The sequence below is a fragment of the Entelurus aequoreus genome, linkage group LG01, assembly GCF_033978785.1.
Source record: "Entelurus aequoreus isolate RoL-2023_Sb linkage group LG01, RoL_Eaeq_v1.1, whole genome shotgun sequence".
NCBI classification, from domain to species: domain Eukaryota; kingdom Metazoa; phylum Chordata; class Actinopteri; order Syngnathiformes; family Syngnathidae; genus Entelurus; species Entelurus aequoreus.
In genome coordinates, this window is record NC_084731.1 from 30,433,974 (window position 1) to 30,461,737 (window position 27,764).

Below are 27,764 nucleotides of genomic sequence, written 5' to 3' on the forward strand. Positions count from 1 at the left end.
TGGGCACCGGACTCTGCTGTGTGGGGATTCGGGAAGCTGCGGGATGGAAAGGAGTCATGACCTGCAATTTTTCCATCTCGGCCGCCGTTTTAAAAGCTGCAAAACGAGCGGCTTTGCTGGTCTTCAAACTGGGAGTGAATTCCCTTTCCAACGACTAAATAGAGGAGTTGTTGTGTTCGCTTAGCCGCACTGACTAGTTAGCTTCTAAGCTAAGTACGTAATGGTCGTGCCTTGCGTCGCTTTTTTTATGCGTACTGATACAAAATGCATATCATACGATATTAAGCCGGCGTATTGTTATGAATTGGCGCGGTTAACGCACGTTACACCGGGGACTTGGAAGAAATCGCAGTAAATGTTGACAGTCACAGCACCGACCTGAAGTTATGGTTCACGTCACAGATTGTCGTTTATTTACAAGTTACTGACTTGAAGTCTACCTTAGGTACGTCTGACGCGGGAGAATGAGACGTCGCCATCTCTCACACAAGACTGTCCTACTTATTGCATCGATTAGCTGACCAACATCTGCTGATACCGATTTTTTATTTTTTTTCCCTGTCGTGAATCTTTTTATATTCACGCATCCATGACTGGAGGGCTCTACACGCTGTCCCAGCAGGGGGACGTGGCAGGACTGTCCCTCGGCAACACGACCCCCACCCCTGGCCCTGATAATAGGGGTTGTGAGAATGGTGCCCTAATGGACTCATTTGGGATCTTCCTTCAAGGACTCCTGGCTGTAATGGCTTTCAGCATTCTCATGTGTGAGTATGGTCAGGTATCATCTGACTCCAGCTGTGTGTGTGTTTGTGTTGTCAGCATCACTATGTTAGTCAGCTGGGATGCTGACCCACTCTAACACCGAAAGGTTTTGTACATCTATCCTATAATGATATGAACAATAGCCAACCGAAGTAAACACAGAACTAATCCAATACCAAACACATGCCATTAAACCAGGGGTCGGCAACCCAAAATGTTGAAAGAGCCATATTGGACCAAAAATACAAAAAAGTAATCTGTCTGGAGCCGCAAAAAATGTAAAGACTTGTGTGAGTGTTATAATTAGAGATGTCCGATAATGGCTTTTTTGCCGATATCCGATATTCCGATATTGTCCAAGTCTTGATTACCGATTCCGATATCAACCGATACCGATACAAACAGTCGTGGAATTAACACATTATTATGCCTAATTTTGTTTTGATGCCCCGCTGGATGCATTAAACAATGTAACAAGGTTTTCCAAAATAAATCAACTCAAGTTATGGAAAAAAATGCCAACCTGGCACTGCCATATTTATTAATTGAAGTCACAAAGTGCATTGTTTTTTTTAACATGCCTCAAAACAGCAGCTTGGAATTTGGGACATGCTCTCCCTGAGAGAGCATGAGGAGGTTGAGGTGGGCGTGGTTCGGGGGGGGGGGGGGGGCAGGTTTGAGGTGGGTGGGGGGGAGGCGGGTTAGGGGCTAGCGGGTGGGGGGTGTATATTGTAGCGTCCCGGAAGAGCTAGTGCTGCAAGGGGTTCTGGGTATTTGTTCTGTTGTGTTTATGTTGTGTTACGGTTCGGATGTTCTCCCGAAATGTGTTTGTCATTCTTGTTTGGTGTGGGTTCATAATGTGGTGCATATTAAATCATTTTTGGTGATTTAACCCCCAATTCCAACCCTTAATGCTGAGTGCCAAACAGGGAGGTAATGGGTCCCATTTTTACAGTCTTTGGTATGACTCGGCCAGGGTTTGAACTGACAACCTACCGATCTCAGTGCGGACACTCTAACCACCAGGCCACTGAGTAGGTTAATTAACCTGACTCTCGCCAGATCCTTGTAGTTCGCTGAGCTCCACACAAGGATCTGGGATCAAAGGCAATGCAAACTCCATCAAGATATCAAAAAATAATGAACCAATCAGGATCTCCGGGCGGGATTCCATAGATGTGATGTAGCGCCGAAGCGACTGTTTGATTCAAACAACAATGGCGGCACGCAGCGAGGAGTCGTGTGCTGACATTGATTCTGCATATTTTCTTTGCACAAACGACATCGATCGTCTACTGACATTGCTGCGTTGTTTCAGTAAAAGTTCTCTAACTTTTCGCTCTGTCGTTATCCAATATGTCGGCTGTTCTGTTTTGGATTTCCCAGCGTCGCTCTCATCAGCATCACGGGTTGATTTCAATGTGAGTGGTTGAAGTAGCACGTCATTCAAGATAACGGACAAGTGGTCTATCCAATCACATACAATTATTTTTTTTACAAGGCCCCGCCTTCTTAATACATCTCCTTTTGAGAAGTCCCAGATCCTTGTGTGGAGCTCAGCGAACTACAAGGATCTGGCGAGAGTCAGGTTAATGAACAATAGCCAACAGAGGTAAACACAGAACTAATCCAATACCAAACACATACTAAACAACTGGGTGGAAGTTGAAAAAAATTTGTTTAAGGATTGGTTTGTTTATGAAGCTTGATGTGGTTTCTGTTACTTTAGGAGAGTTCATTGACAGTCATGATTTAGTCAATGTAATTATAGTACTCTGTAAAAGGTTTATTTTTAAGGCCAAAAATAGATTTTCAATTGGTATTACTTTCTTTAAAACATTTATTCATCATTTTTTCACTTTAGAAAATTATATGGTTGAAACCGATAATGATGCCAAAAAACATAAAAGTAGATGGGAAGTTCTCAAATGCTTATTTTGAAAATGTAATTTTGTTTATAGATTATATGCCATCTGTTGTTGTTTTCCCTAATTTGGGGCGGTATAGCTCAGTTGGTAGAGTGGCCGTGCCAGCAACTTGAGGGTTCCAGGTTCGATCCCCGCTTCTGCCATCCTAGTCACTGCCGTTGTGTCCTTGGGCAAGACACTTTACCCACCTGCTCCCAGTGCCACCCACACTGCTTTAAATGTAACTTAGATATTGTGTTTCACTATGTAAAAGTGCTTTGAGTCACTAGAGAAAAGCGCTATATAAATATAATACACTTCACTTCACTTCACTTCACTAATTTGAGTGTACATAAATGAAGGGTGTGTTGCTGAGCCTGACCTGGACATAATCTGGACTGGACCTGGTTTTAAGAACCCTTTAAACAATCAAATGCCATTGACATCCTGGTCTGGTGAAGATAATGTCCTTTATTTAAAATAAAAAATAAAAATTTATTGAACAAAAAAAAAACTAAAATAAAATAACAGTTACATAGAAAATTGTAATTAATGAAAATGAGTCAAATTAACTGTTAAAGGTTAGTACCATTAGTGGACCAGCAGCACACACAATCCTGTGTGCTTCACGGACTGTATCCCTTGCAGACTGTATTGATATATATTGTGGGAACAATAATATTAATGAAAGAAGGAAACAACCCTTTCGTGTGAATGAGTGTAAATGGGGGGTGGAGGGAGGGCGGAGAGGGTTTTTGGGTTGGTGCACTAATTGTAAGTGTAGCTTGTGTTGTTTATGTTGATTTAATTAAAAAAAAAAAAAAAAAAAAAACCCACATACTACACACATATTAAACCGGGGTGTCAAACTCATTTTAGATCGGAGGACACATGGAGAAAATTCTACTCCCAAGTGGGCCGGACTGGTAAAATCACGGCACGTCAACTTAAAAATAAAGACAACTTCAATTTTTTTTATTTTTTTTTTAAATGGAACACGCACATTCTGAAAATGTACAAATCATAATGTTGTTGGGGTTTTTTTACACTTACATGTTGCGGTTAATAGTATTCTATCTTTATTTGTCGTTATTTATACTTTCTGAATAAATTATGTGATAATTTTAATCAGTCAACTCAATGGTGTTAATTTTCAATCTATCAAGATAAAAAAATAATATCAAAATCCAATTACAGGATGTTATTGATGTAGTTTGCTCATTTTCCTCGACTGGTGCACTAACATCATGTGGTTTATTTGTTTTATATGTGTAGCATAATCTACAAAGAATTGCTATTGTGACATCTAGTGGACACATTTAGAACAGCAGTTTCTTTTATTCAATTTCGGCTCATTTTTTTACTTGGCAAACTCATACCGGTGGGCCGGATAAAACCTGTTCGCGGGCCGGATCAGGCCCGCGAACAGCTTTTATATGGGCCGTACGTTTTACACCCCTACATTAAACCAATGCTATGGGGAAATGCTGCAAATTAGAGATGTGATTTATGGCTCTTCAAAGGGAGTCGGCTCTTGAGGAATTATTCCATTAAAAAAAACAAAAAACTGTTCAAAACACTGGCTCATTGTTATATTTCTTTTTTTTTTAAGTAGATAATTTTTTTTAAATCAAGGAAACAATCACTGTTGGAAGTTATAAGATACAGTCTATTAAGGTTATTTATTAAGATCAGAATAATTCAAAGTAGGATAGGCAGGTGATATGGTCTGAAATCTATATAAAATAAAGTAAAGTACCAATGATTGTCACACACACACTAGGTGTGGCGAAATTATTCTCTGCATTTGACCCATCACCCTTGATTACCCCCTGGGAGGTGAGAGGAGCAGTGAGCAGCAGCGGTGGCCGCGCCCGGGAATCATTTTTGGTGATTTAACCCCCAATTCCAACCCTTGATGCTGAGTGCCAAGCAGGGAGGTAATATTGCGATATATATATTGTTGCCACCTGCGATAACGATATACATTTGGTATATATGAATGATAATAGAACTGTTTTATTTATTAAGATTATTTATTAAGATCAGAATAATTCAAAGTAGGATAGGCAGGCGATATGGTCTGAAATCTATATTGCGATATATATTGTCGCCACCTGCGATAACGATATACATTTGGTATATATGAATGATAATAGAACTGTTTTAAAATGTGTTAAAAAGCCCCTAATTTGGCTGCTGACATACGCATTACATATTATGTACATTCTGGTTGTATTATGTTCTCAAAACCACTACTTACTTGTTAATTTACTGTTATCTGGTTACTTTGTGTTTTAACATGGTTCTATCTGCACTTCTTTTCAAATATAATAAACACTTCTGTTGTTTGGATACTTCACATTAGTTTTGGGTGATACTACAAATTTGCGCATCATCACAATACCAAGTAGTTACAGGGGAAGTGTTGGTCATACCAATGGTGATACCGATACTAAAAATTTTCGAGATCAGACAAAAACACCCTACCTGGTGTACACCTGAACTACCACAACAGAACAAAAAAGCAAAAAAGTGAATTCAAACTCTGCTTTCCTTAGACTCCAACTAATTTTCTAGTCCAGTCAGGTGGCGTGCACATGCCTGCAAACAAACGTCTTCCAACTGCGAATTGGTTCTCATCGTTCACTTTAAAGACCTCACTTCTGTTCTGCAAATTGAAAATATACTGCAATCACAAACGCACTTGGATCAAAAACCAATGCAAATGTCAAAAAAGCACACACCGCAAAACCAACTGCATGAGAGAAATGCTGCAAGTTCACACAAGTTTGCCAGTTGACCAGACTTGAGGGAGGATTTTTAGGATCTAGATCTTTAAAGATATGAGTAGGACTACAACTTCCACGACTATTTTAATAGTCGATTAGTCATTGATTATCTTAACGATTAGTCGACTAATCGGAATATGAACCAGAAACCTATTTAATGGCTCTAATTTAACCATCTGTTTTTAAATTTAGCTCAAGATATTTTTAAGCATGTGTCAACTAACAAAAATAACTAATTTATTCAGAAATATTTACTTATACTGTAATTTTGCTGCTCATTAGGCTGTTACAAAAACCTATTAAAATGTTGTCTATTTTAAAAAGCAAGGTCATGCCTAGTGCTGACAAAACACAGTATCATTTTTTCTGAATACAAATGACAATAAAAAAAAAGAAGTAATAAAAACAAACACCAAATTTATTTAACTTCCTCAAAAAGAAACATGTATTTTGTAATGATTGATGTTTAGCCATCCATTAGACTCAATTAATTCTGAACATTTTAGTTACTAATAGATTATATATTTATAATTTTATTGTATCGGCGCCATGATGCCTAATGTTTGTATGTGTGTGTGATTTATGTTTGGTATTGTGACTTTCTTTTTGCACTGCAAATTGACGCTGCTTCACACCTGAAGTTCCTGAAAAATAAACAAAGGACTTGAATTGATTTACACTAAGTTTATCTGGCGGACTTTGGCTAAAATGATAGTTAAATCTATTTATCACACAACTTCGTCTCGCACTTGTTGGCTAGCTACCAAGGTAAAAAACTAACTATCTTACCGAGTTAATATTGCATCCTCTAGTTGTCCGACATAATGGCACCTCTTTAAATGCTATCGTATCACAGAGGTACTGCCATAGAAACTAAGTATTCATGTGTGATGACATCATTGATTATTGTCGAAAAAATAATTTGTCAGCGATACATTTTAGTGTCGATACTTGTCGACAATTGGTTGCACCCCTAGACATGAGCGGGATGCCCAGAAGACAGACGGCAGACTTTCAATGAGGCAGAATAATAATGTCCATTTTTCTTCATGGCTCAGATGTAGAGCGGCCGTCTATAAACTTTAGATTTCCTGGTACGAATCCAGCTTCTCCCATCCTAGTTTTAGCCTTTGAGTAAGACCTGGTGCCAGTCCCAGTGCTACTCACACTGCTATGGGGACTACAAATGGAAATTAGCGACTACTGGTATGCTATAATCTGGCTCATTTACTGTACCAAAAATTCCGTACAACACAGTATTCATGAATCTAGACTCTAAATCAAGTAGGGTCCACTTCCTGTTTCATGGTTATAAACAAATGTTTCCTCTTTTCTATCACTGCTACTTTTCTGCGGTGGCATAACTAAAACAATACATTTGGTATTGTGCAATAATTCCTTGTTTAGGTTCCAAGTGGAAGTCTCACAAGATCTTTTGAGGTGTTTTCTTTCCAACGTTTGTGTTTTTGTGTCACTATTGAGCGTGAGGTATATTTGCAAATAAGCCTTTGCAAGCGCAACGAGAACATGCCAACTCCACATTTTGAGGCCCAAGCGGATACTATCCACTAACTCTCACTGTGCTGCCAAAAACATGTTAGAAATGGATCCTGTTTTAACTTGGCAAATTGCTAGTCTCCAATGGGCAATAGAATACAGTTAAATGTTGCTCGCTGTGATCATAATGTCACTGTATTGTCCAGACATACAATTATTGAATTACAGCTGGGTGCAACGCCTGATGCATTTACTGTAAATAGAATGCAGCCATTAATTAACTTATTTTTTTTAATTGACACACTTTTTTTTTTACATTTTAAAGAAAGTAAGGCACAATACTTTAACTGTCTCTTAGGAAAATACATCAGAACTGTATTTATGTACATTCTGTAAATGTTTTCAATGTTTTTCAAAAATGTGCTTTTTTTCAAATGTAGTAAAATTAGAATAAAAAAATCACCAGCCACAGTAGTAGCTGGTGCTTTCTGTGCACATTATGGCCAAGAGAAACACTGGTAAACAGAGTTGAGGTTCCATTGGGTCGGTCTCTGGCACAGAGCTGACAGCTGTGTGGCTTAATGAGCGCAGTCTCAGTCGTGTGCGTCTCGTCACAGTGCAGCCTCTTGTGGAAAGCAGAGAAGAGTGTTCAGTACCACTGTTCTGCTCTGAGCAGCACTGTGAGCAGGAGGTGTATGCATGTTTGAAAGAGGCCCCCGCCTGTGTTCAGATCACACATCACTGCCAGCTTTGCGCTGGGTGTGTTCAGTATGAAGTCACACAATAATAGAAGTCACAATTTTCTATGTAACTTTCTAACCTAACAGTATAGTATTGGTTTTAGGAAACAATAAAATTACCTTACACTTCTAATCATAGTTTGTTAAGCTAAAACAATTATACTATCAGTTGTTTCATTGTGAATATTATTTGAAAAAGTAAAACTCCTTCCATTATGCCTGATTTTAAGATAACAATCCTAATTTGTAAGGAACAGCAAGGGTTTTATTTGTGTTGGACATCTCTCCATATTCAGTCTGGAACCTTCTTGCCTTTGCTCTCTGGGATTAATTACTATTGGGACATTAAAGCCCATTAATTAGACTATTCACAAACATATTAGCTTTACAGTAGCTGCTGCACTGGTACATTTGTCAACAGTGGGGCCAGTGCTAAGCAATCTTGTCTCAAGAGTGTTTTAAAAAAGAATGACTCTCACCTCGGTGCGAAGTTTGCATTTTCTACCTCGTGCTTGCATGAATTCACTCATGATCCACAGTCCAAAAACATGCACAATCAACAGTTTTACTCAAAATAATTCAACCCCCATGCAAATTATGTACAGTATTTTCAAAATGTACACACCTTTGATAATGACATTGATTTAAATTGTTTTTAATTTTTTGGTTTATTGCACATTGCTGCAAGTTAATAAACATTGCAAATAAATATGATTAAATTAAATGATAAATCATTTTAAGTGCAACTACTATAAACATGTCTTGATATCTATCTATGAATCAGCCTATTGTTCTTTTTAAGATATCAGATTAATAGTTGATTTTGGTAGTCCATTGACATTTTGTGATCTTTGCTCCTCATCCAAAAGCTGCACACATGCCCAAAATGATCATTAAAAATACCTCTTTCAGAAAACAATTTGTGTATGACATCACATGAGACACAGGAGAGATTAGTTAAACAAATATAAGCATGTTTTAAATACTTTTTAGATCCTTGTTCAAAACAAAGACCAGAGATAAAAATGAAAATAATTAATATGGATGAATGAAATAACGAATAATTTAAGAATGATCAGTGTACTGTATTTTTCGGACTATAAATCACAGTTTTTTTCATAGTTTGGCTGGAGGTGCGACATACTCAGGAGCGACTTATGTGTGACATTATTAACACATTACGTAAAATATAAAATAATATTATTTAGCTCATTCACGTAAGAGACTAGACGTATAAGATTTCATGGGATTTAGCGATTAGGAGTGACAGATTGTTTGGTAAATGTATAGCATGTTCTATATGTTATAGTTATTTGAATGACTTACCACAATATGTTACGTTAACATACCAGGCACGTTCTCAGTTGGTTATTTATGCGTCATATAACGTACACTTATTCAGCCTGTAGTTCACAATAATCTTTATTTGTTTTATATTGCCTTTCAAATGTCTATTCTTGGTGTTGGGTTTTATCAAATAAATTTCCCCAAAAAATGCGACTTATACTCCAGTGCGACATATATATGTTTTTTTCCTTCTTTATTATGCATTTTCGGCCGGTGCGACTTATACTCCGGAGCGATTTATAGTCCGAAAAATACGGTATATCCAAATTATTAACCAGTAGAGATCTAGATTAAGTGTAAAAATCAGATTACAGTTGATGTACCCTTTGTTGAAATTTCTCAGAGAATTCGAAATTAGGCTCAGTAGCATGTATCTTTGATCTCCATGCACTTTTATGGGCATGTTCCTAATATTCTCCTGAGGAATCTTCTCCCAGACTTGAATCAGGGCATTAGTCATCTCCTGGACAGTCTATGGTGTGACAAGGCCTGTTTAGTGGTGGGTCAGTGATATTCTAAGGAAGCACCTTTCTTGATTTGATTCAGGTTTGAGGAATGGACAGACCAGTCCATAGCATCAAGTCCTTCGTCATGCAGAAAATGCATGAGGCAGCACATTGTCATGCATCAGAAGGAACCCAGGCCCACAGCGCCAGCATATTTTCTGACAATAGGTCTTAGGATCTTATCCTAACTCAAGGCAGTCAGGTTATCTCTGGCTAGCACATGGTGGTTTGTGCTGCCCTGTAAGGATATGCCTCCTCACACCATTACTTACCCACTGCTATACTGGCCTTGCTGTACAGTTAAGAGCACAGATCTACAAATTCCTAGTAGTCTGGCAAATTATTTCAAATCTGGCCTTGGGTTGTTAGACTTGGCCCCACTTAAGTCTGTTTCTGACCGTGTGAGCAGAAACATGCACATTAGTGGCCTACTGGAGGTCGATTTGTAAAGCTCTGGCAGTGCACCTCATGTTTGTCCTTGCACAAAGGAGCAGATGGTGATCCTGCACTGTTGTTGTCCTCTTACGCCCTTCACGTCTGCTGGTGTAGGGACATGTCTCATGGTATCTCTTACATGCCCTTGACACTGTACTGGTAGACATAGCAAACCTTGACACTGCTCGCATTGATGTGCCATTCTGGCTAAACTGCAACCCAGCGTCATACTACCACCCTACTGACTCACAAGCAGCATTGCTCCCTAATTGGACAGGTTGATGTGCCAGTCATGTTACATTATAATTATTGTCTTATTATTGAAAAAACAACAACATTTATAATAACTTAATCTTATTGTTTTAATAAGAATTGAAAAACATCTGTAAAAAGAAAAGGGAAAAAAGCTCAATGATTTGAGTTAGGCTGAGTTCTTTTACACAGTGGCATATATTTTGCTCAAATTCCTAACAAAACAACATTTTGGGTGGCTAAAAGTCCGCTATATTTGTGTTGAATACAGGGTTGTTTCCTGATTGAATAGAAAACAAGAGTTTGGACAGGAAATTCAGCTGAATTGATTTCATTAATGTTGCATGATCGGTTGCAACATCTCACTTACAGCATCCGGTCTTTTTTTTTCCACAGTAAAACGCCTCAGGGAGCCCAAACATGAGCGGAGACCCTGGAAAATCTGGTCAGTCTTCAAATGAGTCCCACAACATTGCCATGCTTAATAAGTACTGTTTATCATATGTCTTGTATCACCGTGCAGGTTCTTGGATACTTCCAAGCAGGCTATTGGGATGCTCTTCATCCACTTTGCTAATGTTTACCTTTCAGACCTTACAGAGGAGGATCCCTGCTCGCTGTGAGTCACTCTTTCCTGTTTGTCCATCATCCTATATTTTTGTGTTTTTTCTCATCACTTTTTAATATCTCTATATAATATTTTCCCTGTTTTTCTAGATACCTCATTAACTTCCTATTAGATGCCTCATTGGGAATGTTGTTGATCTACTCTGGCGTACGAGCTGTCAGTGCGGTTGTCGAGTGGAGGCAATGGGAGTCTCTCCGCTTTGGAGAATATGGTGAGGATTGAAGAGGTTTGTTTGTCCTACTCTCACTGCGCACTGTAGATGATATACGACAGAAATTATATGTGGCCGACGATAGAACTTTTAATACTATTGTTACATCATGATAATGCAAGTTGATGACACATTCTAGCTGTGTGCCGCAAATTTGACAGTGACAAGCGAACAAACGCGTCCTCAGCGCAATGTAGCATTCTCACTAGCGGCTAATGTCCCTCCGCAGTGCAAAGCCACGTCAGCAATCCCTCAATTCAATGGTGCCAAAAAGTAAAGGTAAATTACGGTTTTCTGACAAGTATCATCCATGGAGGATGAGTAACAGTTTAACACACTGTAGAAGAATATGCTAACTGCAAACTAGTAACGATACCATGTATAGTATCATTACATGTTGATACTACAGTGGTTAGATCGATATTTTTTATTATCAAAAAATATTTTGTCGTTTTTGTTAAACTCAGGAAATAAGTCCCTAAACACAGGAAGGTTTCAAAGGGAAACTGCACTTTTTTGGAATTTCGCCTATAGTTCACAATCTTTCTGGGAGACAAGAAGACGGATGTATTTTTTTTAATGCATTCTAACTCGTAAATAAAAGTCTGATTACAATCAAGTCAATGGGAGGTTGTCTATTCAGCCCATAAAGCCCTCTAAATAACCATCCAAAAAGCGCCAATACCTCATTTACATTTCCTGACCTGAATTTTAATCAAGTAATAATGATATTGTTATTATAAGCGTTAACGCAGACAAACTATTTTTAGCGATGCATTGTCAGAGAGAGCCAACTAGCTTGTTGCTGCTATATTGAGTTGGGGAGCTGCTTTCTCGCCTCGGGAGTTCATTAAAATGTAATCTAGATTAATAAAAAATGCCTCTCACCTTGATAGTAGAAGGATGAGGATATAATTCAACAAATTGGTCAACTTTGGAATCCAATTTAGACACGGAAATGTTGAGAAAGACACGAAAAGACGTTTGGTTTCACACCTTTGAGGCTCGGTAGTATGTATGTCTTAACAGGAATATATGAACATCGTAACAGTTGGGTCAATGTGAGCAGACATTGTAGAGTTAGTGATGTTTTATTACATTTGTTGGCTCTCATGAATTCTGCAGTAAGTAGTAATCAGTGATGATGTTGAAGGAAAAAGCAAACGTAGTGATACGTTTGTGAAATTAATATGCTGCCTTGTGCTTAAAATGAGCAAAATGATATAATGAATATAAGTCGCATCGGCCGAAAATGCATAATAAAGAAGGAAATAAACATATATAAGTCGCACTGGAGTATAAGTCGCATTTTTTGGGGAAATCTATTTGATAAAACCTAACACCAAAAATAGACATTTGAAAGGCAATTTAAAATAAATAAAGAATAGTGAACAACAGGCTGAATAAGCGTACGTTATATGACGCATAAATAACCAACTGAGAACGTGCCTGGTATGTTAACGTAACATATTATGGTAAGAGTCATTCAAATAACTATAACATATAGAACATGCTATACGTTTACCAAACAATCTGTCACTCATAATCGCAAGTAATCCGATTAAATCTTATATGTCTAGTCTCTTACGTGAATGAGCTAAATAATATTATTTGATATTTTACGGTAATGTGTTAATAATTTCACACATAAGTCGCTCCTGAGTATAAGTCGCACCCCCAGCCAAACTATGAAAAAAACGTTGACTTATAGTCCGAAAAATACGGTACATGTTATGAATCTGTTACTACATTACATACTGTATATATTTACAGTGTATATAAAACCTTGGTTGAGGCGTGTAATTATTTTAAGCACTTTAAAGCCGCAATAAAACGCCTACCATAAGCTCCATTGTAGGCGGACTTTTAATCGCATTTATTTACAAGTTAGAATGCATATAAAAAACAAAGACATATGTGTTCTTGTCTTCTATAAGGATTGTGAATGATAGGCAAAATTCCAAAAACAGTACAGTTCCCCTTTAAAGGAAAAAAGTAATTATTTAAATTAGAGCCAATAGTTGGAAATAATTTGAATATTTAATTGATATTGTTACACCGTTATCATGTGTTTTTGTCTGATTATAATTGTGATCAAAAATGTAATCATTCAGTAAAATTTAAAGTCTAATTACCATCGGTATGACCAATACTGCCCCTGTAACTATTATCATTTACATACCAAATAATATATTGTTATAAATATCATTACTGCAGGAGGTTACAGATATAGATTTTAGGCCATATCCCCATCCCTCACCTCTATCTCTCTTTTGTCTCTTTCTCTCGCTGGCTTTCTATCTATCTTGCATATTTATTTAATGCCAGTAACGTCCAAAAGAGGGCAGCACCCAGCTCTACAAAGTTTGCGTCGGTTCCCCTACATGCACACTTGCCAACCCTCCCGTTTTTAGCTGGAGAATCCCGATATTCAGCGCCTCTCCCGACAACCTCCCGTCAGAGATTTTCTCCCGACAAACTCCCGGTATTCAGCCGGAGCTGGAGGCCACGCCCCCTCCAGCTCAATGCGGACCTGAGACTGAGTGGGGACAGTCTGTTCTCACGTCCGCTTTCCCACAATAAAACAGCTTGCCTGCCCAATGACGTCATAACATCTAGGGCTTTTAGAGAGTGGAGTGCACAACTGTGCACACAACAAGGAGAGGAAGCAGAAGAACGAGGAAATTACAGACATGGCGACGCCATCGACGAGCAAAATTAAGAAATACGCTTGCAAGTTGAACGGAGAAGTTAAACAGGACAATACTGCCATCTAATGGATAGCCACTGGAACACTGAAATTCAAGTATTTCTTTTATATGTAAATAAAATAAATATATATATATATATAGCTAGAATTCACTGAAAGTCAAGTATTTCATACATATATATATATATATATATATATATATATATATATATATATATATATATATATATATATATATATATATATATATATATATATATATATATATATATATATATATATATGAAATGTATATGAAATACTCGAGTTGGTGAATTCTAGCTGTAAATAACCACGCCCCCAACCGCGCCCCCCGACCAAACCCCCACCCCCACCCCCCACACCCCCACCCCCACCCCCACCTCCCGATATTGGAGGTCTCAAGGTTGGCAAGTATGCCTACATGAGAAAATGGCTGGTTCCATTCCCTGTGGAGTGAATGAGCAATATTGGATAATTCTATTTGTTTATGTGATGTATTTCACTGTTGGAGGGAATCATCCAGTAACAGCTCAATACCAGAGTTGAACCGCAGCCTTGAAACAGTATTCTTGAACAAACAAACAAACAGTTGCACAAGCTCTCAGTTGCTCCTGTGCTGTGTTTATGTACATATTTTGATGTTTAGCATACATTTTTACATGTTATCATTGTGTAAATAAAATTATCAAAAAGGGCATTGCTGTATACATTTAATCTCATTTCTTATTTGCTGCAATAGGTCTGTCCCTAAGGACTTAAACTTCAACTAGTTATTGAAAAGATAGATAATAGATCCTTCCAGGCTACTGCCGAGGCACTTTTGACCGTGGCCTCAAACCACAGTCACAGTCACATTTGAGGCACCCTTTCCCTGATCTTACTTGCGCAACTGGGACTATAATCAGTATAAGACATTTGACCAAAATCACTGTGTTTTCATTATGTCTTATTTGTGTTTGTTTAGGAGAGCCCATACAATGCACAGCATGGTTGGGTCAGTGTATCCTCTACATCCTTATCATGATGTTTGAGAAAGTCCTCATCATGCTGGTGCTCCTCATCCCCCAGTGGAAGAAGGTCAGTACTGATTTTGATAGCAAGTCGGCAGTTAAATGATGCAATTCATAGTCATCTCACCTTAAAATTAACAACTTTAAAACTTCTATAATATATATGAATATATATTTAAAATATTGGTGGCCCCACCTGTTTTGTGTTAGTATTAGCATCTGTGCTAACGTAATGTAACTATTCACACATTGCTACACTATATTTATTCAGTTTTTCACCACGTGAAGGGAAGCTGCACTTTTTTTTGGAATTTTGTCTATCGTTCAAAATCATTATAAAATACATGACGGCGAATGGATTGTTTTTTTGTTTAATGTATTCTAAATATTAAATAAATGCGATCAAAAGTCCGCTAGGGAAGCCGTTCAGTTCTGCCTATGGAGCCCCTAAAAAACATCTAAACACCACCATTTGGGTTTTATATGATGCAAGTATGTATGTAATGAAGTAACAGGCACATTTATAATAACGTTTAATATTTACGTATTTTGATCATTTTAAGCATACGCGGAACATTGATTTAAAAAACGCATCACAACGTTTGCTTTTTTTTTACTTTGTCACTGATTACTAATCACTGCAGACTAAGGCTGAAACGACGCGTCGACGTAGTCGACGTCATCGGTTACGTAAATACGTCGACGCCGTTTTTGTGCATCGACGCGTCGCATATTTACGTCACACTACCGTCATGGCGGACCGCAAAGCAGACGATCAAAGCAGACGATGCGAGCGGTGCGAGCGAGGGGGGAAAAGCATGCCAAAAGTGGTCAAAAGTGTGGGAGTATTTCAATAAACGGCCTAATAATGTTGTTGTATGCACACTGTGTCGAGCGGAAATGGCCTATCATAGCAGCACAACGGCTATGAACGAACATTTGAAAAGAAAACCATCAACTAGTCAATCGTCCGCACGAGCATACGTTGTCATCATTACACAAAAACATGAATGTGTCATTTGTATCTGCTAGGGGTGTAACGGTACGTGTTTTGTATTGAACCGTTTCCGTACGGGGCTTTCGGTTCGGCACGGGGGTGTACCGAACGAGTTTCTAAGCTTAAGCTAACTTTAGCTGCTAAAGTCTTACCAAGCTGCTTCGCTCCTCTGCCTCTGTCTCAGCCGGCAGCATTGTCCCACCCACACAACCATCTGATTGGTACACACGCAGCATTGTCCCACCCACACAACCATCTGATTGGTACACACGAAGCATTATCAGCCAATCAGCAGTGTGTATTCAGAGCGCATGTAGTCAGCGCTTCAGCGTGGAGCAGATAGGTGTTTAGCAGGTGAGCATCAGGCAGCGGACTCTCCCCAAATGATAATAAACACCTCCCAGTCAACTACTAGTAACATCACTATGAGCCCGTTGACCTTCTAGAAATATAAACTGCAGCTCAGCTCACTCGCAGTCCTGGCTTGAGGTGAAGGCTAATTACCTCTCAGTTCCAGCCACATCGACCCCTTCTGAGTGCCTATTTTCAGCTGCTGGGAATATTGTAAACAAGAAAAGAACCAAACATGTACACATGCTAACCTTTCTTCATTACAACTGTTAGTCACTCACTGGAATGAGTAGAATTGGTTATTGTGTACTGTGTTGGACTGGATGTTTATTTTGCACATTTTAAAAGCAATACTTAATGTTTACAGTGCTCCAGAATATTTAGATTGGCACTTTTTTGTATTGGATGTTTATCTTTATTTTTGCACATTTTAGCAAACAAGCAATACTTTCACTTTTGTTGAAATGTTTACACTGTTGTTACAGAATATTTCGTTTTGCACTTTTTTGTATTGGATGTTTATCTTTATTTTTGCACATTTTAAAGCAAAATAAGCAATACTTTTACTTTTGAAATGCTTATACTATTGCAGAATATTAAGATTTGCACTGGATGTTGACTTTTATATTTGCACATTAAAAAGCAAATAAGCTACTTTTAATTTTGTTAAATGTTAAAAGTTTTAAATGTTTACATTGTTACAGAATATTTAGTCATGTTGTTGTCAATGTTGACTGAGTGGCCATACTTCTTTTTTTTTGTATATAAAAGCCATGCCTTTTGAAAAAACGGGCCTACATTTATTTTTTCATCTTCATTTTGAATAAAAAAAAAATCGGTAAAAGGAAAAATAATCTATAGATTAATCGAAAAAATCTATAGATTAACAGATTAATCGAAAAAAATTATCTATAGATTAATCGATAGAAAAATAATCGTTAGCTGCAGCCTTACTGCAGACTTTATAAGAGCCAACAAACATAATTAAACACCACTTACTTTGCATCGTCTGCTGTCATTAGGATGCCGACTCCTAGGATGTTTATATTTTCTCATTTAGGTGAAGAATAGATAGTACTTTATTGATTCCTTCAATGTCTCATAATCCTCGCGAAGAAACAGTGCGGGGGAAAACAAGCGCTTTTCGTGTCGTTCTGGCCAGTTTCAGGTCTGAAATGGCGGTCAAAGTGTCCCAACTTGTCGGATTATATTCTCAGCCATCTACTTTCCAGCAGGGAAGCGAGGAAACAGCAGACCACTGGCTGGTGTAAACATAGGGACACACGGAAGTGATTACGTTAACTCCCATTGGCTGTGCTGTGAGGGGACTTTTATTTACTTTTATTTAATATTTAGAATGCATTAAAAAAATCTATTAGTCTTCATGTCTTTCATGATGATTGTGAGCGATAGGCAAAATTCCAAAAAAAAGTGCAGTTCCCCTTTAACAAAGAACAAACTTAAAGGGGTTGTTTGCAACTTGCTCACAGTTACATTTTCAAAGCAAAAAATATAAGAACAACAACATTGGCTAGCTTATGGTACCGTTAGTGATTTGACAGAACATCCAGATTTTAAAACTGTCTATATTTTCCACAATTATTCAGTTTGTGTAATAAAAATGTTTACCAGCCCGATTGAGCTGGCGGCTTGTCCAGAGTGTACCCCGCCTTCCGCCCGAATGCATCTGAGATAGGCTCCAGAACGGGACAAGCAGTAGAAAATGGATGAATTGACCAGCCCCAATAAAATGATTAGTCTTAACGGCGGTCACTTACCTGGTCTCGTCAACACGTAAGCGCAGGAGCGTGTGCACACATACAAAATCAGTCTAAAAGAAGCAACAGACAATTTGCAGTCGTTGTTATGATAGAATATACATTTAGTGATGCTAATGCTAACTATCCAAATCAGTATCATTAGCTAACAACACCTAGAGCTAATGCGCATGCATGTGTTACATACGTACGTAGTTACGTCATTGTGTCCTAGAAGCCATAAGAGGGTGGGATATAACATTAGAAAGTTAGCTCTCTTTAGACATCTGTGTAATTGTTGCAAACAGCCCTTTAAGTGCATTAGTGTTAAAGGGGAACTGTACTTTTTGTGGAATTTGGCCTATCGTACACAATTATTATGAAAGACATGACGGATGTATTTTTTTTAATGCATTCTAACTTGTAAATAAAAGTCCGCTTAAAGCAGAGCCAATGGCAAGTCCTTTATTTCGCCCATAAAATCCAATAAATAACCATTCAATATTCATTTACATTTCATGATTTGAATATTAAACAAGTATTAGTTATATTGTTATTATAAGCCCTAACGCAGACGAACTACCACTGGAAGTTTATTGTAGATCATAAATCATGCCTTCCACCTGGACAGAAGAAGTCTGAGGACGTATTCCCTCAAGTTGGTACCCTTTGACAGTCAATTAGGACACGGAAAGTGCGGGATCTACACAAAAAGACGTTCGCTTTTTTTTCCACCAACATCACTGACTATTGCTCACTGCAGACTTCATGAGAGCCAACCAACATAATAAACCATCACTTACTGTTCAATATCCGCTGTCAGTAGGATGCCAACTGCTAGGATGTTCATATAGTCCCATTTAAATGAGGAATGACTGATAATTCTCACAAAGTAAAGGAGGTGAAACCAAATCGTTCTCGCCATTTCTGGGTCTAAATTGACTGTCAAAGTGTACCAACTTGTCAGAATACGCCCTCGTCCTTCTACTATCTAGGTGAGAGGCATGATTTATGATCTAGAATAAAGTTTCACGAGCAAGGAAATGAGGAAGCAGCCCATCAGTCGATCATGTCAACAACATAGGCATACAAGCTCGTGATCAAGGCTCCACTATAAATAGTTTGTCTGTGTTAGCGCTTATAATAACAATATCAGTAACACTTGGTTAATATTCCATTCACAAAATGTAAATGGAGTATTGTTGGCGCATTTTGTATGGTTATTTATTGTTCTTTTTGGGCGTAGTAGAGGACCTCCCAGAAATATCATTTATTTCTCAGGAATTGATTGATTGATTGAAACTTTTATTAGTAGATTGCACAGTACAGTACATATTCCGTACAATTGACCACTAAATGGTAACACCCAAATAAGTTTTTCAACTCGTTTAAGTCGGGGTCCACGTTAATCAATTCATGGTAAGGGAAATATTACTTGGTGAGGGTGTGACTTATAACTGCAGGTATAAAGACTTGACTTTTCCACAGATTAGAGCTCAGTTAACGTCTTCCAACAAACTACCTCAGTCGGACGAGACACTTTATTCTTTTGCTCTTATACTATTTATTTGCTAACTAAAACATTATCTTAAAAATATATTAATGGAAAAATAATGCATACTCAACTTTATCGACTACTGACAACACTATAACTGTAACATTCTGAACCTGGTTGGTAATAAATGAAGTTTTTTCCAGGTATATTGTTAAAAAAACAACAATTTAATGCGTAAATAATCATAAAGGACAGCACCTTGAAAGTTAAACGCTACAGTAGTTGCAGATTTTGTAATTTTACCAAAACTTCTGGGGGAAATAATGTCACAAGTTAAACAAAACAGTTACAATGTGTGTTTTCATGCCAGAGTACATTTAGCAGTACTTATAAAACGCTACTTGGTTACAGTGTAGCTCTCCAGCATGTATATGTCAGGGCAAGTCCTTTTTTTCTTTCTTTTATAAAACAGTTGTTCATTTTTCTTCACACTTTTATGACATTTGCAAATGCTTTTTTTTATTAAAACGCCTGCACAGTAGATAAAGCTTTTTTGATGGTGGCAGTTTTAGCCAAGAACCAATAAACTAACATTAAATGATAAGTTATGGAAACAAATATTGTGAAATTAGAACAACTTAGAAGGTTTCTCTGTTATGTCCACAAGTACATGTCAATAAAGTTTTATCATTTATTATCTAAGAGTGTGTATGTTTGTGACACGTGTGAAAAATGTGTTGCAGCTCGCTCTTCTCAACCCCATAGAGAATCCTGACCTGGAACTGGCCATCGTCATGCTCATCGTTCCTTTCTTTGTCAACGTAAGTCTTACCTCCTCACACGCAATAGTGCGTTATTATCTATCAGGGAGCGTATCATTCACTGCAGAATCCCCTGTGTTGTCCTTAAGGCCCTCATGTTTTGGGTAGTAGACAATTTCCTAATGAAGAAGCACAGGACCAAAGCAAAGGTGGAGGAGAGGGAAGAGGATTCTCGGGGGAACAGCAAGGTGCGCTACAGACGAGCGTTGTCTCACGATGACTCAGAGTCAGAGGTTGGTATCTCCTATGTGTGGGTAGTCAGTTTCTGGAAACTTCTTTTAGGTACAATACATTTTTGCTATTAGTTTCAGAATGTGTCAAAGCCCAATGATAAACAAACTGCAGTTTGCAAATGGCTCCCCAGGTCTGACTAAGGAAACCAATGGTCTTAATGGTTTACAAAGTCAATGTTTATTTTACGTTGTTAAGATTTGACACAAATAAGGCATCTCCTGATGAGCATGTTGATTGCTCCCAGCTAAACACCTGTTTACAAATCTTGTTTGTAGAAACCAGATGTTTTAAACTACAGCGTCCGTCATCTTAAGTATTTGTGGGTATTTTCTGTTTATTGTGTGAATGCCACACATACTGTGTTATTTTGATTATTCTCTTCTGTCAAACATTGTTTGCCTTCTTCTACCCCGGTTTTAAACCAATCAAAACCAGTTGAATATCAAACTGCCCGGATTTGTCAGGACACATTGGCTACCATTTTATTAACTTGTTAACTCCCAGATTACCTATAATTCCAGGTTATCTTTTTCCCATTGAAAATGAATGGGCCACTTTTTAAATTTGCACAATTCCTACCAATTCAAACCGTTCCAACATCCACACACTCCACTCACCTTTGACATTGAAGCCAACGTGTTTCCCGGTTCTGAAAATTACTAGTTTTCCAGAAATTACCAGGAAGTTGTTTCCATTGAAAATGAATGGGTAATATACAAACCTCTTCTTATCCCACATTTCTCACCCGATTTAAACTGCTCCAACATCCACACACTCCCCTCACCCTGGACATTCAAACTAACACCATTTTCTGTACATTTTCTAATTACCTGTAATTCCAGGTTTTCAAAAGATCTTTTTCCCATTGAAAATGAATGGGCCACTTTTTAATCTTGCCCAATTCCCCCATTTCTTACCAATTCAAACCCTTCCAACATCCACACACTCCACTTACCTTTGACACTGAAGCCAACATGTTTCTTGGTTCCGAAAATACCTAGTTTTACAGAAATTACCAGGAAGTTGTTTCCATTGAAAATGAATGGGTAATATACAAACCTCTTCTTATTCCACATTTCTCACCAGATTTGAACTGCTCCAACATCCACACACTCCCCTCACCCTGGACATTCAAACTAACACCATTTTCTGTACATTTTCTGATTACCAGGAATTCCAACTTTTCCATTGCATTGTATACTCTTTTTTTTTTTTTTTTTTTTTTCCTCTTTCGACTACTTCTCCCACATTTCATCTAATTTCAAAAGTTACTTCTTTCACATTTCTCGACCGACTTAAAACAATTCCAAAACCAACGCATTCAGTTTATTTAAGGCAATTGTGCTATGTGCCATATTCCACAAATATTTGCAGAAAAATTCCCATTGAAACGATTGGGGATTTTCTTTGTTCAACACCTCCCACATTTCTAACCCAATTTTAGCCGTTCCACCATCCACACACTCCACTAATCCCGGACATTCAAACTAGCATCTCGGTTCCTAAAATTCCCGGATTATTCGGATTCACCAGGAATTTTTCTAAATTTAAAACAAATAGACAATATACAAACCTTACATATCCCACATTTCTCAACAGATTTTATCGGTTGCAAAGTCAAAATACTTCTTACTCTTGTAAGTCAAGTGCTAGAATGCTATTGTTAGCATTTTACCCCTTTTTGGTAATTTCTCATCCATAAAACTAGATATTTGACACATGCTAACTGTTTTGGCTATTTTTGCAACCATTTATCCCAGAGTCATAACTCGGTACTTGATATATGCTAACTATTGGATGCTAACTTTTTTATCCATTTTCGCAGGCGTAAACATTAAAGTAATTAAACTTGGTACATGACACATGCTAACTGATAGCATCTTAGCATGCTAATTTGTTTTGCCTATTTTGCTGGCGTACACCTACCGGTAAGTCATATAATTTGGTACTTAACACAAGCTATCATGCTAGCATGCTAACATTACCATGCTAGCTTTTCTAGCTATTTTTTGCATACGTGCGCCTCATTCATTTAACTTGGTACTTGACACATGTTAATTGTTAGCATTCTAAAATTAGCATGCTAGCTTTTACAGCTATTTCTGCATGCGTACGCCTCAAACTCATATAACTTGTTACTTACTCGCATTACAACTTTCGGCCTTAATGTTAGCATTTCAGTCCGACGTGCATGTTTCTGCGGCATACAGCATTCACACACAATTTCTATTGAAATTGCATATTCAAGTTTAGAGATAGGGTGAGAGGCTCTGTCATCCGGGAGGAACTCAGAGTAAAGCCGCTGCTCCTCCACATTGAGAGGAGCCAGTTGAGGTGGTTCGGGCATCTGCTCAGGATGCCACCCGAACGCCTCCCTAGGGAGGTGTTTAGGGCACGTCCGACCGGCAGAAGGCCACGGGGAAGACCCAGGACACGTTGGGAAGACTATGTCTCCCGGCTGGCCTGGGAACGCCTCGGAATCCCCCGGGAGGAGCCGGACGAAGTTGCTGGGGAGAGGGAAGTCTGGGCTTCTCTGCTTAGGCTGCTGCCCCCGCGACCCGACCTCGGATAAGCGGAAGAAAATGGATGGATGGATGGAAGTTTACATATAACTTACATCATCAAATTATACTAGCTCCACACCAGAGCTTTTTTTACTCACTACACTCTGGTTTGTTGACAGTATGTGAGAATTTTTGGCAGGGTTATGCAACCACTCTGCCAGTTTTCAGGCAATCTTTTTAAGTGCAACACGGGTAAAGCTATAACATTTTTAGAAGAACAGATTGTTGTGGTCACTATGTGTATGTTAGTTTATCAGCAATGCTGCATACACTTGCTGTTGGTGTGCTTGGCTGAAAAAGTCTGCAGTGTGTCCAAGCGTGGGGGGAGGTGCTTCAACTTGTGCTCTGGGGTGATTGTGTGATGTAGGGCCAGTGGCGCAATGGATAACGCGTCTGACTACGGATCAGAAGATTCTAGGTTCGACTCCTGGCTGGCTCGAATTTTTATTTTTGCAGTAATGCTTTTTGACTGGACTTTACCATTATACAAATCACCACTGTCCTACAAAAATAGTTTTGTATTCCTTCTAGTATTCTTATAGTCCGGTTTGGTTTGTGGGGATTTTTTAACTTTTTCCCCCCATAGGAATAAATGGAAAAACAAATAATCTGTCACCAATTTGAAAACTTTTAATAACAATTCGCTAAAACACAAACTGCTTTTTTGTTAGGTCTTCTGCTCACAATAGCAAAGCACATGGTTTCTTTTGGCTGAAAAATGCAGCAGAGCTGCGGCTTTGGGGGAGGGGGGTGTCCCTACACCACTTCATACTGCAGCACAGGGCCAGTGGCGCAATGGATAACGCGTCTGACTACGGATCAGAAGATTCTAGGTTCGACTCCTGGCTGGCTCGGTGTTTTTGGAGGGTGGGATATACGTAAATTCTCTTTAGATGTGAGTGTGAATGCTTCTTTGTCTATATATGTGCCCTGTAATTGCCTGCAGACCAGTCTAGGATGTGTCCCTCCTTTCATCCGAAGTCAGCTTGAATAGGCTCCAGCTCACCCATGACCTTAATGAGGACGAGCAGTTTAGAGGGTGGATGAATGGATCTACAACAATAAGTAAATGCTTTAGCTTAAAGAAATTTCTTACAGTCACTTTTAACTTTTCGGTTTGTTTTTCACCGCAAAAGAGAAAAAACATCCTTTGAATAGGCTCCACCGTTTAAGGGATTAATACTTTGAACCAGACCTTATGACTGGATCTGTCCTATATGTAAGTATGTGAGCACAAACTGATGAAGACTGCTCTCTGAGAGGCGAAACGTTTTCTTACACAATTTGAACTGTCCAATTACTATCGATTCGATGCCTTAAAACTCAGTTTGTTGTGACCACAAATACAATTTGTGAAAAAAAAAAAAAGATTCAGATAGGATATAACGATAACAGAAATTATCTGTTCTGCAGGTGCGACGCTGGGCCAGTGGCACAATGGATAATGTGTCTGACTACGGAACACAATGTTCTAGTTTCAACCCTCGGCTTGCTTGATATTTTCCTTAATGTGATTCATAAGATGTAGTTGTTTTAATATCACTATTTACTATTGTTTAGCTCTTGGCTTGTTTCTTATTGACCATGGACACATTCCACAGACAAAATAAACACGTCCTGGATTTGAATGTTACACAAAGAACTAAAAGGAACTGGCCCAAGTCCCCCCCAAAATGAAACCTGACAACCAAAATGGCTGACAACCTGTGCATCTTACTTGAATGTGGTCAGTGATTTTCCTGTGTCATGTCACAATGAATGAGCATGTCTTTCTTGCTATATAGTACATTTTCGAGTGTGCTAAAGCAGTGGTCCCCAACCACCAACCTTTTTTTTTTTTTTTAACTAAATCAACATAAAAAACAAAATATACACTTACAATTAGTGCACCAACCCAAAAAACCTCCCTCCCCCATTTACACTCATTCACACTCATTCGCACAAAAGGGTTGTTTCTGTCTGTTATTAATATTTCTGGTTCCTACATTATATATCAATATAGATCAATACAGCCTGCAGGGATACAGTTTGTAAGCACACATGATTGTATTTTTTTATGGAAAAAAAAAACAAAAACAAGGTTTTAGCTGGCAGAATTATAATGATATCAATATGAAATAAAAAAAGAAACATTTAAATATGTCAAGGAGTTGTTTTGTTACCAACATTATAACATAAAGCTAAGATGTAAATGTTTTTGAGATAGTTTAGCATATATTAATTGACCTACATTGTGTTGTTTTTATATCTTAAATGGCAAAACATATCAAAGTACATTTTTCCGTTTGTAGCTCTCCCAGATCTAGCACACCAGGAATAGGGAAGAAGCAAATATATAATGATAAAATGTGGTAAGATTCCCGACGGTTTGTATTACCTTTTCAAATTTTTATTAATTTAAAACTGTGATTGATTACCATACTTTGAAAAACTCACCATGATATTGCTCATTTCCTGGAGAAGCAGCTAGGGAGTTAAACGCTATGGTGTCCTTATATGCAAAACCAATTTTTCTTACTTGTTGGTATCTGTTTTTATGTATTTGGGATCCCCATAAGTACTGAAAATATGAAATCAAACCATGGAGGCATGGTGGAGATATTTATAAAACAATCTTGCCTTTTTCCAAACACGTGCCAAATGAGCCGTTTGGAATTGGAGATTTTAGAAACGTATTTTGTCTTAGTTACGGCAGTGGATATCTCCATATATGGTAGAGGTTTACCCAAAGAGTTTTGCGCAAGTACGCCATTTTTATTCAGTTGTAGTCAATAAGTTCCTTTTTATATGCAGTATGTATGTATGTATAGCCGAGGTTGCTGTGGTTTATCCGTTAAAACAGTGCTCAATACCGGAGTAGAGCGGAATATTCCTTAGGTCAGGAAAAAACACACAGAGGCTATTTCATCCTTACAGGTCTGTTTCACAGGTTTCCCTGCTCTCATAAACTCCCCTGAAGAGCAGGTAAACCTGTGAAACAGAACTGTAAGGATGAAATAGCCTGCGTGTGTTTTTTTCCTGACCTAAGGAATATGTATCTATGTATATAAATATATATATATGTATGTATGTATGGATCGAGTGTGACACCCCTGCAGTGTAGACCAGTGAACAATTGACCTGAACTTGTATTTTCTCCTGTTCTTTCTTTGTTATTAGATCCTTTTCTCAGCAGATGATGAAATGGACGAGTCCGACGAAGAGGATGTTCGCCGCCTGGCAGGTCTAAAGACGGTCAAGAAAAAGAAGCTGCGCATGGGCATCCCTGTTTGACCGAGGGTCTCGTTAAACAATCATGTCGGAAGCAAAAGTACATGCCGCCACACTTCCTACTCTACGGACAAACATGGCGATCCCTTTAATGGCGCTAAGGACTTGGGTTTTTTATTTTCTTTCAGCCAGCCAATGACACTCCTGGATGCCTATTTATTGTGTTTTGAAGACACTTAACGAGCATCACGTTGTTAAAGCGGAGGCCTACTCTGCATAATAGGAAATATGCAACACTTACTTTACTTACTGCAGTGTACGGACGTCAGTGCTTGAGGGATCATCTTCGTTTTGGCTGTATTCTTTATATAAATGCCATTTTCTCATGTAGACCACCAAGACCTGCGTGTGTGTGTGCGTGTCTGCGTGCGTGTGTATGGCGTGCTTGCGCGAGGCCCTTGATAACTACTGTAATTGTTGTGTTTGCATCAGAATCCTTTAAAGTCCAGTCACTGCAGAATCCCAGACAATATTCAATCCACTAGTGTTGTTTGTCTTTAAATTGTCTCTGTATTATTTCAGTTTTTTTCATGCATGCAGCTTTTATTTGTGGGCCAAAATGTTGACTATGCTGGCTCCAAAAGTGTTCTCCCAAAAAGATGAGCAGATATGGGAACCCTCTCTTGCACAATTTACCACATTTGCTTTTTTTTTTTCTTTGTTTCTTCAGCTCAGTGACAGTGTGCCTGAGCAACATTACCAGCAGATGTTGATTTGTTGTTGACTTGTGTTTTTATTGTTTTATCAGGGCTCCAGGTGCATTCAGCAGGCTGTGATTTCCAGAATGTGATGTGCGTAGACCGTTATACTGTTAAGTGACTGTGGACCAAGCAGTTAATGAGAGAAATGGTGTTAGAGTAAACATACGCCTGTGTACGTTGGTGTGTGTGCAGAGTTGACTGATGGACCCTTTGAAGAAAATGGAGTGCGACATTAACTGTGACTGTGCCGCTGTGGAAGATTTCACGGTGGCATTAAAATGATATTTTATTGGGAAAAAAGGTAAGGTACCATTATAAATGAATTTACAATAAAGAATGTGATCAACTATTTTGAATAAATAAAGGCTGCTTTGTTGGGCACTTTAAATCTTTTCAAAAGCCAGATAATTATTGGAGAATGTTACCAAGATTTGCAATAATGGTGTCATAATTGCCGTTTTCTAGACTGTGTGTCCATAGGGTTTCAGGTGAGCTGGATCCTATCCCCATAATACCAGCATTCCGCATAGAATCACCTGATAATCAAGAACACGTTCTCAAAAAAGTGAAAATAATTCACTTACGTGCATTTACATGCATACCATACATAAGCATTCAAAACGTTTAAATGTATTTGTTTTCATGAGTTTTTATGCAAAAGACACAACCAGTCTTCCCTCATTTCCTACCATAGTCCCTGTAAACCCAAAATGCTTCATTGTACTTTATGATATTTTTTATTCGTTATTTTCA

At 38.3% G+C, this 27,764-nt stretch overlaps 1 protein-coding gene and 2 non-coding genes across 3 annotated transcripts; all 3 read left to right on the plus strand.

Moving 5' to 3' along the window:
- On the plus strand, positions 1-27,372 carry stimate (STIM activating enhance). The gene is made up of 8 exons (XM_062062149.1): positions 1-767; positions 10,638-10,686; positions 10,765-10,860; positions 10,959-11,080; positions 14,776-14,888; positions 20,165-20,242; positions 20,332-20,475; positions 26,200-27,372. Exons 1-8 carry the CDS (start codon positions 590-592, stop codon positions 26,311-26,313), a joined length of 894 nt encoding a protein of 297 aa, XP_061918133.1. The 5' UTR covers positions 1-589; the 3' UTR covers positions 26,314-27,372.
- trnar-acg (transfer RNA arginine (anticodon ACG)) lies at positions 23,407-23,479 on the plus strand. The gene has a single exon. It is a non-coding gene; the product is annotated as a tRNA-Arg (tRNA).
- Positions 23,822-23,894, plus strand: trnar-acg (transfer RNA arginine (anticodon ACG)). Its single transcript has one exon. It is a non-coding gene; the product is annotated as a tRNA-Arg (tRNA).
- Positions 27,373-27,764: the final 392 nt, after the last annotated feature.

Bases quoted from the DNA above. Each gene is read 5' to 3' on its own strand.
- stimate (XM_062062149.1), top strand. From the start codon at position 590: ATGACTGGAGGGCTCTACACGCTGTCCCAGCAGGGGGACGTGGCAGGA. The intron at 768-10,637 runs GTGAGTATGGTC...TTTTTTCCACAG, and splicing joins GGCTTTCAGCATTCTCATGT to TAAAACGCCTCAGGGAGCCC. The intron at 20,476-26,199 runs GTTGGTATCTCC...CTTTGTTATTAG, and splicing joins ACGATGACTCAGAGTCAGAG to ATCCTTTTCTCAGCAGATGA.